The sequence below is a fragment of the Otolemur garnettii genome, unplaced genomic scaffold (genome assembly GCF_000181295.1).
Source record: "Otolemur garnettii isolate 467f Iridium unplaced genomic scaffold, OtoGar3 scaffold00095, whole genome shotgun sequence".
NCBI classification, from domain to species: domain Eukaryota; kingdom Metazoa; phylum Chordata; class Mammalia; order Primates; family Galagidae; genus Otolemur; species Otolemur garnettii.
In genome coordinates, this window is record NW_003852490.1 from 3,950,633 (window position 1) to 3,967,622 (window position 16,990).

Below are 16,990 nucleotides of genomic sequence, written 5' to 3' on the forward strand. Positions count from 1 at the left end.
AATGAGAGAATCTTTAGAACTATTTTCTTGAAGGGAGTAAGAAGGTAGAATTAACATCAAAATTAATGTAATCGTAGCCTCACTGATTATTAAATTATCCTGGTCATACCCTGTTAATTCCAAGTACTTTCACCTACTTTGAGAAAGTAAGGTTTAAGCCTGTAAAGTATAGAACATGTTTTAGTGATTATTATGCCCCCTTCAGAAGCCTGAATGCAGCAAATTGTTTTCTGATTTTAGAAAAGTTACTTTCCTTCATTAGATACTCTGGAAAAGTGTTTTATCTTTACCATTGCTGATTTAAAATATCACAGACAGAACTTAGTGTATAGCAAGTACTTACAAGTAGAGGTTGTTGATTTGACCAGGGTGCTAAGACAAAAACAAACAAACAAAAAAAAATAGTATTTTGTTTTATGTTTAATAATTACTTCATTGTTTCCTAGGACTATCAGACTTGGCTTGACCTTCGAGAATTTGAAACTCGTATTGGAGAACGTTACATTACACATGAAAGTGATGATGCTCGCTGGGAAATACATGCATACACACACAACCTTGTATACCCAAAGCACTTCATCATGGCTCCCAATCCAGATGACATGGAAGAAGATCCCTAATTATCAATGCGCAGATTTCATCTTATGGGCTGATGTTTTGGTACATAACTGTTGTTCATTGTAATCCATCATCTTCAAGAATGCAAAGACATGAGGAAATTTGATAAGGAATCAGTGACACCAATACTGTAGTTCATAATGACTAGGTACAGGAGGGGAACTGAGTAAGAAAAACTCAAGAATCAAGAAGCTTTTTATAAATTTTTATAGCATTTTTTTAATCCTTCACTTTAGTACTACAGTACCACTTAATTTATCTTCCCTTTCCTGTTTTTACATTATTTTTTTAAAGGAAAAAAATGGCAAGCTACAATCCAGTTATTGTATAGCTTGACCAAATCATAAAAGAGTTATAGGTTGATAACTAAATAGGTTTATATTTAAGAGATTACTGTGAGGCTACCAATATGTGATTTTACAAGGACTTAACATTTGTTTTACTGACCATGGAGGGTTTTTTGCTAGATAGATGTCTAGAAAAGGATTGCTGGACTGTTTCACCTGATTTTTTAGGCCGATCAAGACTTGGGACCTTTTTGGAATTGTGATTCTGAATATGCTGTCTACAACATAAAAATTAAGTTGTCACCTTCTGTGAGTATATTGCAACAGTGGAACATTTTATGTTACAAAACAAGGTCTTAAGTGTTGAGCTGTTAAGCATGTCTTCACATAGCTCAACTCTGCCCCTAAATACTCATGTTCTGACTGACACCATCCCGATGCCAGTACTGGATTCCAGCATTCAGTGGGTGCATATTTAAACTTTAAGTACACAATTTATCTTTACCCAGGGTTGTATAACTTTAGGGAGAAAATTCAATATACACTAAAAGGAAAGCCAGTGTAGGGTCAGTCAATGCTACGGTTACTATATAGCAAACAGTATCCTTTTTTTTATCTTGAACGGTTTCAAATCAGTTATTTTAAGGAGTTTGGCAGAACAGGTAGGGGTAGAAAATGAAACACTTTATAAGGGTGGGCCTATGTTATCAGCAGAGCAAATTAAAGAACAAAGTATTTCTTTTTGCATTTCAGTTCTGGCAGCCACATTTTTTAAAAAGTTAATATTTTCCCCAAAGAAAGTTTAAGATCTGAGACCATCTACTTGTAAGAAATCTAGTAGCATTTTGTTTCTTTGTTCTTCACTAATCATTTTAAGTCTGTTTTTACTTCCCCACTCTGAGAAGAGCAAAAGATTTAAGTCTTGTTTTCATTATTTATTAGCTCTGTTGACCCGGGCAGATGGCAGTTTGTCTGAGTCTATAGTTCCTAGAACTGTCAGTAAAATGAAGATCATAATTCTCATATCTACCTTTCTCATGGTGGTGTTGTGAAGATCAGATATGTGTGAATGTATTCAATAAACTAAAAACTGTACTTGTTAACTCTTACTGACACCAAGTTAGAGGTCGTAAAGGAAAAGAATGTTCTTGTATATGAACAGATTCAGAGGGAATTTAGCAATCCCTAAAGCTACTCTCCTATCTAGGACTAAAAATGTCTTTAAGAGAATTGTAGCAAACATTATATAGTGCCCCTATATTCTAAGTTGTTTTATGTTTTAATTTACCCTCTCAGAAATAGGGCAAGTATATTGCCTTTCTTACAGATAGGGAAATTAAGGCACAGGGAGCTGCCCAAATTTACAGTTAGTATGTGTATTTGAACCCAGGCAGTATGACTCCAGAGTCTCTCCTAAACCCTTCTATTACGCTATACTGTCTACCACAAATATCTCCAAGAGACATTCCCTGCCTTTCAGTAACTTGCTTTTATTTCGAAGAGTTTCAAAGATTAAACCAAACTAATTTTGAAAAAACATTTTAGAAATGTTATTATCCCTGTGGAAGAGGATGACTTCCTCAGATTTCTCCAAAGTAAGTCTGTTTATATCAACGTGTACAAAATGGAACAATTCTGAGTCACTAGGCAACCCACTGTAGTTTTACTACATATGGTGAAAATCAACTGGAATGTTTATTTGCATTACTTACATAATCAAAACTTACAAGCCATGAAATTAAATGCACTCTTTTTTGTTTGTTGCTGAATGCCTAAGAAGTTTTCAAAAATTTTGTAAAGGCACTGTCAGATAATTTGGAGTTGAGTAAAATACTCAACTCCAGATACTGTATAACCTGTATAACCTTTTGTCTTGAAGTCAAGTTGTGTTTATATAAGAAATAATCATTTGCTAGAAGTATTTGATAATGTACAGAGTAGCCTATAATGACATTGTTTAGTACATTTTTATATTTTTTTGTTACATCCAACTTCTTGTAAATATACCCAAAGAACCTTGATAATAAAATGTATTTCCATATCATCATACTTTTCCATGTGAAAACCTAAGCCTATCTAGCAGAAGTATCCAAAGAAAATTCTATTTCTATTCTATAGAAAATTCTATTTGGTTGTGCTATTTTTCCAAGTCTTGGTATAGAACTCTTTGGGAAATTATATTTATAAATAGAACTAATGCTGTGATTTTTTTTTAATTGACAAAAATAAAAAAAAAACTCCTTTAGATTTTTATACTAAATTTAAGGTAATTATCTGGAGGTTTCATTTCTTGGAATGAAAATTTGGGAATAATTATAACTATAAATTTTTCAAGAGCTACCACCCAAATCATTTAACAGTTTTTAACTATTAGAAGATTTGGAAAAGTTAACCTAGTATCAAAATAAATTATGAGAGATTATAAGATATAAGGCATTGCCTGACTCTTCCTCCTTAATTGGAAGGAATTAATTGAGGAATTAATTGGAGGAATTAATTGGAGGAACTCCTCCTCCTTACATATTTGGAAAGGGACATTTTCATCTTGCAAAATTTCTCCCAACTAAGTATTCATTTAAATAAATAGAATAAGAGTGACTTACGAATGTCTTAAAGCTGAGCAGCACCTGAAAAATAAGGCCTCTACTGTCCTTTATGTTAGTACATGGGGAACACTAATCTTGGTCTCAATGAAGCAGAAGCAACAATCAAAAGCAACTGTTCCTAATTCTACCAGTGAACTTCCAGTAAAGTAAAGCCGTAAACTCAAGACATGTGCCTAGTATTCTTTCCCTTTAATCTCCCTTATAAATTTGTTTTGCCAATTAAATAAACCCCAGAAAGTTTGGTATTTATCTTTCTAACACTATTATAATAAAAGTTCCATGAACCAAAAAATGAGAACCTAATATAGAATTAAAACTTGATGTTTATTTGAAAATACAGGAGAATCAGCTCAATTTTAAAAATTATTGCTCCTAGGTAGTCTATATTTACTCTCATATTTCAAGCATGTGCCAGGATTACTGTTTTTTACTATAACCTTTATGATTAAAATTTTTTAATTACTTATATTTATTTAAATGTAATTTTTTTCCTTACAACAAAAACGGGATCACATCCTACTTTTTTCACTTACTGAATCTTAAGAGATCTGGGTCAGAACATACTGCTTTATCTCATTTTATAACATACAGATCTATTTTATCAGTACCCATAAATAGCCATGTAAGTAGTTTGTAGTTTTTATTTAACTAATCAGGGCTTGTGTTTACTTCTTAAGATAAAATAGATATACAGCAACTACCTTTATAAATTAAAGGAAACTCAGTTTCATAATAACGTAATCATTTCATTAAGTTGAGAACACATATTTATACCAAAAGTCAGTTATAATCCTAGAAATTTTATAATTTTTGGTTGTATTATATGTAATATGGAGTATTTCTTAACTGGCTGGGAAGAGATAAAATACTTTTAACACTTATGTTACCTGATGTATCCCCTTTATTTTGATTTCTTAGGCAGACTGAGATATAAAAAGTCCAAGCTGAAATATCACTGCCAAGCAAGTTCACTAAACCCAGCCACAGGGGATGCAGAGGGTTTTGACTGACATGTATTCTTCTGATGCATTCCACCATGAAGTCTCTGATGAGGTAGCAAAGCAAAAAAGTTAAATCTGTCTCCCATCTTCTTAGGATTCATTAACATATCATACCCATGAAGTAACTGCTGCCTTACTGATGGCTCATCTGATTTATCTAAAAGAACCTGAAAAGAAAAAAATTCTTAGCAAAAATAACCGGAAGAAAGAATTTGTAATGGTATGCAGCAATACTAACAACTCTTAAATATTCTAGTAAAGCAGTGGTCTAAATGTGATTTCTGATTACCTGCCTGAGAATCATGAAGTATTTCTTAAAAATGTAGGTCTCTGTGACCCAAACCAGATTTACATTTTCAACAAATATCCCCAAGTGGTTTGATCTACAGTAAGGTTTAAGTGTCCTAAGAACAATCAGAAATTTCAGATCCATGAATAGTTTTCTTAATGAACAAAATACTACTTGGATGTCTGAATTTTACCCCAAATGGAGGTACAAGAGTATTAAAGCCACATAAACTTGTTTAAAGTAATTTTGAAATACTATGAGATCAAAATATTTAATTATAGTGAAATAAGATAAACCTTACCTTGAGCCGAACATCAATACCCATATTTTTTAAAAACGTTTGCTGTTTTATTGGGCCGAGGGAGGCTACTTTTCCCTTCGCCATTCTTCGCAAATAACTGAAGTCCACATCAGCTGTTAGGTCTGCTGTTCCTGGGGCAATTAAGACATCATGAAGCTTGTGGCCACAAAACCCCTTGAACATAAAGAAATTTTGCCTTTTTATGACTGTCATTATCAAGATTAAGGAAATGCTATCATATTGGTACATTTTTACATAGCAGCTGTTAAAGGAAAATGTGGCCTAAATCTGTGATTTACAGACTACGCAGGAGCATCCTTTCTTCAAATGAATGCTATGTGGAAAACTCAACATCAAATGCAACATCTAAGTGCAGAAAGATACTACCCATAACATTTTATTTAACATTTTATTAAAGCCTGTGGTGATGGACTAGAGATCTCATTAATTCTTTGGATGAATTCTCATAGCTATGCAGAGAACATGTAGGCAGGCAAAATATATCCATCAACCATATGTATCAGAATCGCCTGAGAATCTTATTGGACTTCTCCCGCTCCTGATCAGGCAGAATCCTGGAGGTGAGGCAAGAGAATCAGCCTTTGTAACAAGCTCTCCAGGCTATTCTTAGATACAATAAAGTTAGAAAGAAAGAACCACAGTCTAGAAAATGACTAATGACTTCTAGTTAAATATATTTCAATTGAAGTATATTGAACAGAAAGGATGTTTAAGGGGTAAAAGTACATCTGGAAAGGGGAAAAGATAAATTGAAAATATGATAGAAAAAGTTTGATTACAGTAGCTAGGTTAATTCTCAAAAAAACTGGAGTGCATAGCATTGCAATTTTTTTTTTTTTGAGACAGTGTTTCACTTTGTCACCCTTGGTAGAGTAGCGTGGTGTCACAGCTCACAGCAACCTCAAACTCTCAGGCTCAAGCATTATTTTCTTGCCTCAGCCTCCTAAAGTAGCTGGGATTACAGGCGCCCACCACAATGCTCAGCTGTTTTTGTTTGTTTTTTTGCAGTTTTTGGCCGGGGCTGGGTTTGAACCCGCCACCTCCGGCATATGGGGCCGGCACCCTACTCCTTTGCTCCACAGGCGCTGCCCCTACTTGGCTGTTTTTTAGACAGGGTCCTGCTCTTGTTCAGGCTGGTCTTAAACTCCTGAGCTCAAGCAATCTGCCCAACTCGGCCTCTGAGTGCAAGGATTACAGGTGTGAGCCACTGCACCCAGCCAAAAAAGAAAGTTTTTTGAATGAAGGGGGAGCAGATAGAAAAGTTTAAGAATGTAAAGAAAATCTTTCTATTTGTATCATTCAGATGTTCACTAGGATCTTACAGCTAAGAATAAATAATTCAGACCTTATTCACATAGGAGAGTTGGAAAGTGGACTTAGGGTTGAGGAGTAAAATCTAGAGCTAAGAGTAATTATCATGCAATTAACATGGATTGTAAGCAACATAATACAGCAATGCTACACAATGTAGAAACCAAAGATAAAGACCTTCAATGAGGTTGAGATCTAACAGTGAAATTCTGATAAATCATGTTACTGAATTACACGTACTCTGAAGGTATCTGTCTTTGTTCCATCATGACCGTAATCAGCAATCAGTGCAGCACCCCCAGTTAGTGCAATGCGTTGAGAAAGCTCCTGAATGATAACACCAGCATCAGGACACACCTCAACATGATCCCTTGTTTCATCATGCTGGTAAGAGAATAGGTGAAAGAATCAAAACACATCATTCAAAAGAGCTGTTTCCTTAGGGCTTTTCTTCAGAGAGCATTTTTTTGTTTTAATAAAATAAATTCCTTCTTATAAATTATGTTCTCTAGACTCAACTTTCAACACAATATTCTTATACAAATCTCCTTGGTTCTTTGATGCTACCCAATTGGTTTACACAAACATGTTAATCTCTTATGAAAAGGCAAATGCCCTCCCAGTAACCAAATGGCCGTATTTTAACATGTGCGTATTTTAACATAAAATTACTTTTACATCTAAATCACAGAAACACACTCCACTGGGTTGAAAGTATAGGAAAGATACTTTTGTCTGCCTAGAACAATGCAGGGCATATAACAGGCACTGAAAAAAATTGTACTGGTAGAACAAATGGCATAAATCCAATATAATAAACCCTATCAAGCAAGTATATCATGATATTCTGTGTTGGGACAAGAAAGTATCCCAATTATATGCCTACATCTAGAAACATCAGCTTATAAATTAATGCCAATGTATCTGAGAACCTTATTACCTCAAGATTTTCAATCATTAACTAAAGGTCCATAATCTTGTGATTGTTCCATTCTGGTGACCTGAATCTAATTTAGGTATCCATGGAGGCATGGCAAAAAGCCACACGTTAGCCCAAAGTTGTTTTGAGAATTAATATACCTAATATTGTTTTGAGAATTAAAGGAGAAAATATAGTACATACAAAGTACTCAATAAATTTTAGCTGTTATTGTTACTTTACTAGAGTCTGTACTAGCTCTTATAGACACTGTAGCAGCCCGTATAGCATATGGCAAGGAGGAGTGAGAGTTGTAAGTAACACCTGTATAGCTCAATAATGGAACACCTTGGTGAAAAGGGCATGGGGAGGGATTTAGCTCTCTTAACAAGCATGAGAGCTTGTGAGATGAGAGCATTAGTGAATTGGCAGTCTCTACACCTGTGGTGGTAAGAGTCCCAAGATCAGCTCTATATTAGGCTGCAGGAGAAGGCAGTTGGGAGCATACGTATGTTCTATCACCAACCACTCACTCTGACTCAGTCGCTTCACCGGCTTGCAGAATACCTGCATAGTGTCTCTCTGCTAAAGACTGCTAAGTTCTATGCTTCTAAGACAGCAGTTCTCAACCTGTGGGTCGCAATCCCTTTGGGGGGTCAAAGGACTCTTTCACAGGGGTCACTTAAGTACATCCTGCATAACAGATATTTACGTTACAATTCATAATAGTAGCAAAATTGCAGTTATGAAGTAGCAACGAAAATAATTTTACTGTGGTTGGGGTACCACAATATGAGGAACTGTGTTAAAGGGCCACAGCATTAGGAAGAGGACTACTGTTCTAAGAAGACTACTTCACCCTCAAAGACTCTCTCTCTCTCCCTTCTGCTAAAGCAAACAGCCTTTAGGCATCTAAGAGCAGTTGTTCCTGAGAGAGAGAGCAGCATAGCAGTCTGCGTCTGGAACATACCTAGATAAGCAGGGGGCCGGAGACCTGGCCAGTCCCGGGCCGACCTATGACAACAAGACACTGAACTCTTTCTAAAAATCAGACAGTTATCAATACCATTTGACAGTCAGGAAGCTGAGGTAACACAGAGGGAAGGGACTTAGCTGAGTAACTGCTTACTAACTTTTTCTCTTACATATTAAGGTCACACACACTTAAATGATTTTAACCTGATTTTACAGCCTCTGCACTTTCACCATCAATAAAAAGCACCTCCCCCTTCTGTTGCTAGCCACTCCCCCTGTAAAGGAACTCTAAAATAGTAACTCAGTAAATAAGACTTTGAAGATTCTGTTAGCAATAAAAGAAACTTAGAAGAAGAAGAAGAAAGTGTATTCTTACTTGTATGAAAGCTGTTGCTGGGGTGACACAAGGTGCCAAAACAAACCTCAGTTTATCAGGGATTTGTGGATCAACATCAATGAATACTTCTCTCCACCCTTGTGGTGTTTTCTAAATACAAAGTAACACATGAAAACATATTTTTGCAACTTACTCTGAAAACTACTTCTCAAAAGCAACTATTTGCTTTCTCTTACCATAAATATTTATAGTACTATTCAAAATTATTTAAAGGCATTACTTCATTTCGTTTGAGCAATATGAATATGAGTAGACTAAGAGAAGCAAACTATTAATGTTGTAAGGGAGAAGGAATAACAGAAATGCCAGTGTAGGACATGAGGAAATAAGCAGCATGCAAAGTGCCCCCCAAATGGAAAACAAACTCGGGAGAAACATCAGAAGCTTCTGTTGACAGACTGCTACATGAGAATGAAATCTGCTCTTGGCCTTAACAATTTTAATCTTTGAATTTTTTTTTTTTTTTAAGACAGAGTCTCACTCTGGGTAGAATGCTGTGGCATCACAGCTCCTAGCAACCTCAAACTCTTGGGCTGAAGAGATCCTCTTGCCTCCCAAGTAGCTGGGACTATGGGCACCCCCCACAACGCCCAGCTATAATCTTTGAATATTTAAAAAAATTGCTAAAGTCTACTGAGCATGGTGGAAAGCACCTGCTGTCTCAGCTACTTGAGTTTCAAGTCTGGGCAACACAGTCAGACCTGTCTCTTAAAAAATTTTTTTTGCTAAAGTAAATCTTTCATGCATGATAGCCAGTTGCCATCTTATGTTCTCTGACATCTTTATCTCAGAAGAATTAAAATTCCTTAATAATTATCCCAGGAGAATTAAGAATTCTCTTTAATATTTCATTTTTGCTTTTTATTTATGTTCACCAAAATTCCAAATAATACTTAATAATAATTTTGACAAGTAATATTTGTACACTAAGTAAATACCATAAATACTCCTTGCAAGACAAGGCCTTTTGTATTCACTTATATACATGACTTTTTTCCCATCATACCTGAAACTTATGCACAGGAAGAACATCAAAAAATTCATGCGCAAGATAGAAGCTGTACTCTATTTAAAAAGAAGAATAATGTTTAATTAGTTCCTTTGAACGTTAACTATAAAAAACAAAATGCCTCTTTCTTCAGTATTAGAACCACAAGATACATCCACAATCATCACTACCATAAAATTATCTATCTTCATAGAGAACATACAAAGGAACTATTATTTCTATTCTCATTTTCCCCATAGTGGAATCACAGAACTCAAATACCTGAATTAATAAGTATTTTATTCATCACTAGGCCTGAAAGAAATTAGAACTCAAATTTGTTAGCTGGAAGGGAATTTGAATTTCATAAAATCATCTGAGAAGGTTGAGGTCAGGAATTGCTTAAATGCCTTGCCCACGATCCTAACACTACTTTAGGTTTGAGCTGGGCTTAATCAATATTCCTGATTAGTGTAGGAATTTGGCCACCAGTCCTTGTTTGTCTTTAGACAAGTAAGGATTTTTAAGACTGGATATCTGAACTAAGCCCACCTATTAACACTGCTTCCTTGAGCCTCTGCTGCCTTGGGCTGCTTCATCATCAGCACCACCTCAGCTACAGGGAAATCCTAAAAAGTGCAATGGAGATTTATGCTTTGGTTTAGCTTTTTTTCCCTTTAATACAAACATCTCACTGGTAGATGTCTGGTTTCATTTTTACAAAACCACATGACATACAATGCACCTTAATGTCGAGCCATTTCATTTCCTAATGTGATTTCTAGAAAAAAATATGCTGCTCTCTATGGATAAGGAAGTTGGCAGCACTAACTCATCTATGGTATTACTGTAAAACAGCAGTTCTCAACCTGTGGGTCGCGACCCCTTTGGACTGTATTAAAGGTTCGTGGCATTAGGAAGGCTGAGAACCACTGCTGTAAAAGCTTATGGTCCTACCACTGAGAGGGAATGTGATCAAAATTCTTTCATTTATCTATGTAAAGTAATTACCTTTTGGAACGTCTTGCAGATCTCGATACCAGGAAATTGGAATCCCAGACTTAGTGACACCTTTCATATATACTGGGGAGTCAGCATTTCGCTCTAATGGGACCTTTTCTTCAGTCAGTGTTGACGCTTGAATCTCACTTAATTTTTGGCTCACCTCCACTAGATGTATTGAAATGTCACAGTTTTTCAGTACAGATCCAAGCTGACTGCACACCTAAATACAGAAAGAAGAAAAAAAAATACTGGCAAAATACAATGTGTTAAGTAGATTTTAGATTTTCTAATCACTTACCCCAATAATTTAAACATGTCTTAATAAAAGGAATGTTTGGTTTCAGAGAAAATGTTTCTCCCTCACGCCACTCTTTAGTAGTCTATAAGAATCATAACTTTATATAAGAAACAAATAGTGCCCCATTTGCCTTCCTAATGATAAATTATGATTAACTAATGAGAATATTTATCATCCAATAAAAACAATGATTCTCATTATGAGGGTCTAAAAAAAAAACTAAGGGAATAAAATGTATATAGCCTTGATTTTATAAAGTCACTATATCTCTGAAATAACCTCATCTTCAAGATGATGAAACTGTATCCTCAGAGAATCACATCTGAATGACCCTCTTAACTGCAGAGTTTAACTCTGAAATTCCATCACATTTTCAAGTTTTATTTAGCCACCCACATAGCATTTTTTTTACTGTTATAAATATGCAAAAGAAAATACTATTATTTTACCAGTCTTTGAAGGCTAAAAATTGAATGGCAAAAGCATAAGATGTATCAATATTATTTTTCATTTAAATTTAATTTTCAGTGATTTCCCTCCTACTTTTAAGATATGAACATGCAGATAAAGACTGACAAGATGAACAAAGTCACTAAGTCTGAAATGTCCAATTTTGAATCAAAAGTTTGGATTATTATAACTCAAGAAGCAGCACAATTAATCAGAGTATGCATCTAAACTATCAACACAGTTTTGCCATCTCTATGGTCACTTGTGTATGGCGACAGTGAAGAAGCCTGGAGAATACGTGGTGATGAAGGGCATTTTCCACAGCTTGTTGAGAATTTAGTATTTTTCTCTGCAAGAAGCAATCCAAAGCCTGAAAGAAGTAGTAGTCAGTTGGTGCAGGGTCTGGTGACTACCAAATGATAGAGAGTTTTCAGGTCTAACTTCTGTAGTTTGAGACTGTGGTTTATGTGACATGTAAACAACATTGTCAAGCATTGTCTTGGAAGAGGACTGGCCTGTCTCTGTTGACCAATCTCTGCTGCTTAATCACAAGCAGCCTCACATCATTCAACAGGTTGCAATAGACACCCATTCTAATCACTAACTAGGTGTGATGAAGCTGTAGTGGATATTCCAGTGTTGGACCGCCAAACAGATATCATTAGCTTTTTTTGATGAATATTTGGTTTTGGATTATGTTTTGGGACTTCACCTTTATCCCACCATTGTACTAAGTGCATGCAACTGTGAAATAGAATCCCCTTTTCACCACACATAACAATAGTGTAGAGATGGTTTGTCTTTATCTTGTGACAGTAAAGAAAGGTAAGCTTCGAAGTGTCTTTTCTGATGGTTTTTTACATCACATCGAACTCATCTTTCCAGCTTCTTTACCTTGGCAATTAGTTGCAAATGGCCAAATATTGTTTGAACAGTAACGTCAAACCTTGCTGCTAATTCACCTATAGGTTGAGATGGATTTTGCTTTCACTACAGCAGTGATTTTTCAACTGATGTGCCACAAGAGGATCTTAGGCGTGTCACAAAAAGTTTTAAAGATCATTAATTATTTTTAAAAAGAGCTCAAAGCACAGTATTTTTTTTCCTCTTTTTTTTTGACCAACATAATTTAAGTGTGCCATAGAAGTGAACTATCAGTTCAAGTGTGCCATGAGATTGAAAACAACTGAAAAACACTGCACTGCAGCTTTCAGCTCATCATTATCCAGTTTGGTCTCACATCCTCATGTGGCTCATTTTCGAGATTAAAATCACCAGAATGGAACTTCTCAAACCATCAACGTACTGCGCTTTCATTAGTCACATCCTTCCCAAACACTTTCATATTTCAAGCTGTCTGTGTTGCACTGGTTCTAAGATGGAATTCATACTCAAAAATAACATGAATTTTTAGCCAGGTGCAGTGGCACACACCTGTAATCTTAGCTCTTTGGGAGGCCGAGTTGGGCAGATTGCTTGAGCTCGGGAGTTTGAGACCAGCCTGAGCAAAAACAAGACCTCATCTCTAAAAAATACCTGGGTGTTAAGGCAGGCGCCTATAGTACCAGTTGCTTGGGAGGCTGAGACTAGAGAATCACTTAAGCTCAGGAGGTAGCTGTGAGCTATGACGCCATGGCACTGTACAGAGAGCAACATAGTAAGACTCTGTCTCAACAAAAAAATAACACTTATTGTTATTTTTGACTTATTTTGACTTATTTTTGACTTTTGACATGAATTTTTGACTTACCCATGGTTTTACAAAAATTGCTCTAAAAAAGTTTTAAAAGATAATCACAAGCCAAAACATTGAGTTTGAAAGAATGAAGATGTGCCTTCTCGATTAAAAAAAAAAATAAGAAATGTATCAAAGTAAAATGTCAAACTGGTTTACCAACTGGTAAACTTAGTACTTAAGGAAATTGAACATTTCATATTTAACAACTTCATAGTTTTGAGATGAAATGCACATGAAAACCCTAAGAGAAAAATCCTTCAGAAGGTAAGATCAAAAATAAAAATAGGTAATACTTCTTTGGCTATTTTCTTTACATTTCTTTAGATTCTTTGGCTTTTTAAGAGTTCTTAAGACTCTGGAAGAAGCCCAAGTGTCTATCGATCCACAAATGGATCAATAAACTGTGGTATATGTACACTATGGAATACTATGCAGCCCTAAAGATGGAGACTTTACCGCCTTCATGTTTACATGGATGGAACTAGAAAATGTTCTTCTTAGCAAGGTATCACAAGAATGGAAGAAAAAGTATCCAATGAACACAGCCCTATTATGAAACTAATTTATAGTTCTCAAATGAAAGCTACAACCTAATTCTAGCCCAAGAATATGGGGAGAAGGGTGGATGGGTGGAGGGAGGGTGATTGGAAAGATCACCTATATGGTCTGTCTTATAAGGGTATAAGTGAATCTTTCTAAAACTAGAGTATAAATGTCTTAACACAATAACTAAGTAAATGACATAAAGTCTATGTTAACCAGTTTGATGAAAAATTTCAAATTGTATATGAAAACACTACACTGTACCCCATGTTTGCTATGTACACAGCTATCATTTAATTTAAAAAAAAAAGCTCAAAAAAAAAAGTTCTTAAGACTCAATCTAGAATAGCATACTTCATATGCTTAAGGTCTATGGACTTGATTTTTAAAGTACTTAAACAAGAAAAACACTATTATATTTGAAAACCTTATTAAATCTGTTTTATTTAAGTAACTTTGCCAATTTAAAGAAATATAAAATAGAGCCCTAGAAACGTAATCAGTGATTTTGATTTCTTTTTTCTCCCCAAAGATGCTATAATCAGCATTCTCATCTGCAGATGTTTATATATTTTCTTTTCTTTGGCCTCCAGCTTTGCATGGTTATATATTTTCTTTTTAAAAATCCTTCAATTCTTGGGCCAGGCACAGTGGCTCACACTTGTAATCCTAGCACTCTGGGAGGCCAAGGTGGGCAGATTACCTGAGCTCACGAGTTTGAGATCAACCTGAGCAAGAGCAAGACCCTATCTCTAAAAAAAGCTGGACATTGTGGTGGGTGCCTATAGTCCCAGCTACTCGGGAGGTTGAGGTAAGAGAATTGCTTAAGCCCTGGAGCTGGAGGTTGCCGTGAGGTGTGACACCACAGCATTTTACCAAGGGCAATAAAGTGAGACTCTGTCTCTTAAAAAAAAAAAAAAACCTTCAATTCTTAATTTAATGAAGAAATCATATAGTATCAAGAAAGTTAAATTTATATTAAGTATATGTTTTTACTTTGAATTGCTAAGTACATACAGGAATAAACTAAAAAAGACTAATGAGTCCCACTATAGTAAAATCTACAAAGTTTAATAAATACTTATTAGTGTCAGCTATTATACAATTATCCTCATGACAGAAGGAAAAATAACCACCATCTGGTTAAAGAAATAGGATGTGACCTTACCTCTAAAGCCCCTGGGTCTTCCCTCTCTCAGAAGTCACCACTGTTGTGAATCTCAATCATTTCCTGACTTTTCTTAATAAATGTTACTAAATATGCACATATTTGTATCACAAAACTTATATTGTTTAATGTTGACTATTTTTGGATTTTAAATACAATCGTATGATATGGATTCTTTTGAAATTGCTATTCTTACTCATTACCCTGTTTCATGTTGAATGCTGCCATGCTATAGTGTGATTTCATACATTTTTATAGCATTTGGTGTATGACTGTATCACAATTTAGTGATCCATTTTCCCATTTGGGTCACTCTAGTGTTCTGCAATTTTAAACAAGGTTGCTGTCCTCTTGTACGTGTCTTCTGGTACACGTACACACTAATTTCTCTAGGGGATATCACTAGCAGTAACATTGCTAGATCATGCAACATAAGTAGCTTTCATGTCAGTAGATAGTGCCCAACAGCTTTGTCAAAATGGTTGTACCAAATCACACTCTTTACAAGCAGTACGTCCAAGAGTACTGCTTGGTGCCACTTGCAAGTACTCTGCTCCACATATCCCCATTCTCACCAATACATGGTATTGTCAGATTTTCTAATTTTTGCAATGTGGTCAGTGTTACAGTGGTATTTCACTGTGTACTTAATTTTCATTTCCCTGACTACTAATGAGACTGAGCATCTTTTGTTTCTATTAGCCATTTAGATTTTGTCTTTTATGTCTTCATAAAAAAAAGGCCTTGTTCACATCTCTGGCCTGATTCTATTTAAAGGAATTCTTTATATAGTTTGTTGTTGGCTATGTTTGTAAATAACTTCTCCCACTCTGTGGATTATCTAATCATTATGGTGTCTTTGAAGAAAGACAAAATTCTTAATTTCAATGCAGTTTAAATTATTAATCTTTTCCTTTATAGCTTGTTTTTTATATAATTAAAAACTTTCCCTACACAAAAGATAAGTATATATACTCTCTCTCATAATGTCTTCTAAATGTTTCCTATTTCTAGCTTTCACATTTATCCTCCCCTCCATTTTTTAAGCCTACAGACAAGTAAAGATTCATTATTCTAACATTGTATCTTAGCTGAGAAATACAAGATTAAGGAACTGAAAGTCAAGGAAATCAACAAAATGTGCAAACTTAGTCAGAAGTAGTAAGATTCAACCACATGAGAACTAAAGACATTCTTTTATTACTTACCCTTAAAATATCTCCCATGAGGGTACCCCTACCTGGACCCAGTTCCACCAGCTGGAAAGCTATACTTTTTCCAGTGGCCATCCATTCACTAATGAACCATATCCCTAGTAACTGTGACAAGATAAAAAAAAATAATTATATCTTTTCATAAAGTACATTATTATAAAGTATAAGATTATACAATATAAAATTTCATATAAATGTATAGTTTATGCTATTAATGGAACGCAAAATATTTACATCATATGTTAGTTAATATTCACATATATGTACACACACATAGGAACTTCACTGGGACTGTGTCACAACATACACTGTTTAGGAAGATTATAGTTATAATGCAATCTCTGCTATAAAAGGTCCCACAACACAGATGATTAACAAAAGGTACTAGTACTTGAAAGCAAATAGATTTGTGAAATGTGATTATGCCATTTCTTCATATCCACATGATTTAAATAATTACATGACTCTTAAATATAACTGATATTTTTCAATACCTGGATTCTACTTCCTCTTATGCACTATTTCCTATTTCTAAACTCATCAAAGGCACTTATACAGAAGTAAACTTGAACTCTGTTTATTGAAGGGAAACTTCCAACTACAGCTAAATCACGGCTGGGGCCTTTAGAACTCATCTTAAATCCAGCAATTCATCAGTATTCTTTTTTATCTTTTCTCTCTTCTTAGGTATTTTTTTTTTTTCGAGACAGAGCCTCCAGCTGTTGCCCTGGGTAGAGTGCCATGGTATCACAGCTCACAGCAACCTCCAACTCATGGGCTCAAGCCATTCTCCTGCCTCTGCCTCCCAAGTAGCTGGGACTGCAGGAGGCATGACACAATGCCCGGCTACTTTTTTTTTTT

General features: G+C 35.2%; 2 protein-coding genes across 4 annotated transcripts in view; one reads left to right on the forward strand and one right to left on the reverse strand.

Moving 5' to 3' along the window:
• Positions 1–831, forward strand: part of PRKD3 (protein kinase D3) — an 89,986-nt gene extending 89,155 nt beyond the window's left edge. For both annotated transcript variants that reach the window (XM_003795682.2, XM_023516673.1), the window contains exon 19: positions 447–831. In XM_003795682.2, the coding sequence (XP_003795730.1) occupies positions 447–620 (174 nt within the window). In that variant the 3' untranslated portion in view covers positions 621–831. The remainder of the gene's footprint in view (positions 1–446) is intronic.
• Positions 832–3,835: 3,004 nt separating this feature from the next.
• Positions 3,836–16,990, reverse strand: part of NDUFAF7 (NADH:ubiquinone oxidoreductase complex assembly factor 7) — a 16,384-nt gene continuing 3,229 nt past the window's right edge. The window contains exons 4-10 of one of the 2 annotated variants that reach the window (XR_001161525.2): positions 16,124–16,234; positions 10,725–10,938; positions 9,732–9,790; positions 8,705–8,815; positions 6,675–6,818; positions 5,103–5,233; positions 3,836–4,679 (exon numbers count right to left, since the gene is read on the reverse strand). Coding sequence is in view for 1 of the 2 variants with exons in the window: in XM_003795683.2 (XP_003795731.1) it covers positions 4,464–4,679; positions 5,103–5,276; positions 6,675–6,818; positions 8,705–8,815; positions 9,732–9,790; positions 10,725–10,938; positions 16,124–16,234 (1,029 nt within the window). In the remaining variant the exon portion in view is untranslated. Of the gene's footprint in view, positions 4,680–5,102; positions 5,277–6,674; positions 6,819–8,704; positions 8,816–9,731; positions 9,791–10,724; positions 10,939–16,123; positions 16,235–16,990 lie in introns of both variants that reach the window. The other variant, XM_003795683.2, reaches the window with a different exon arrangement.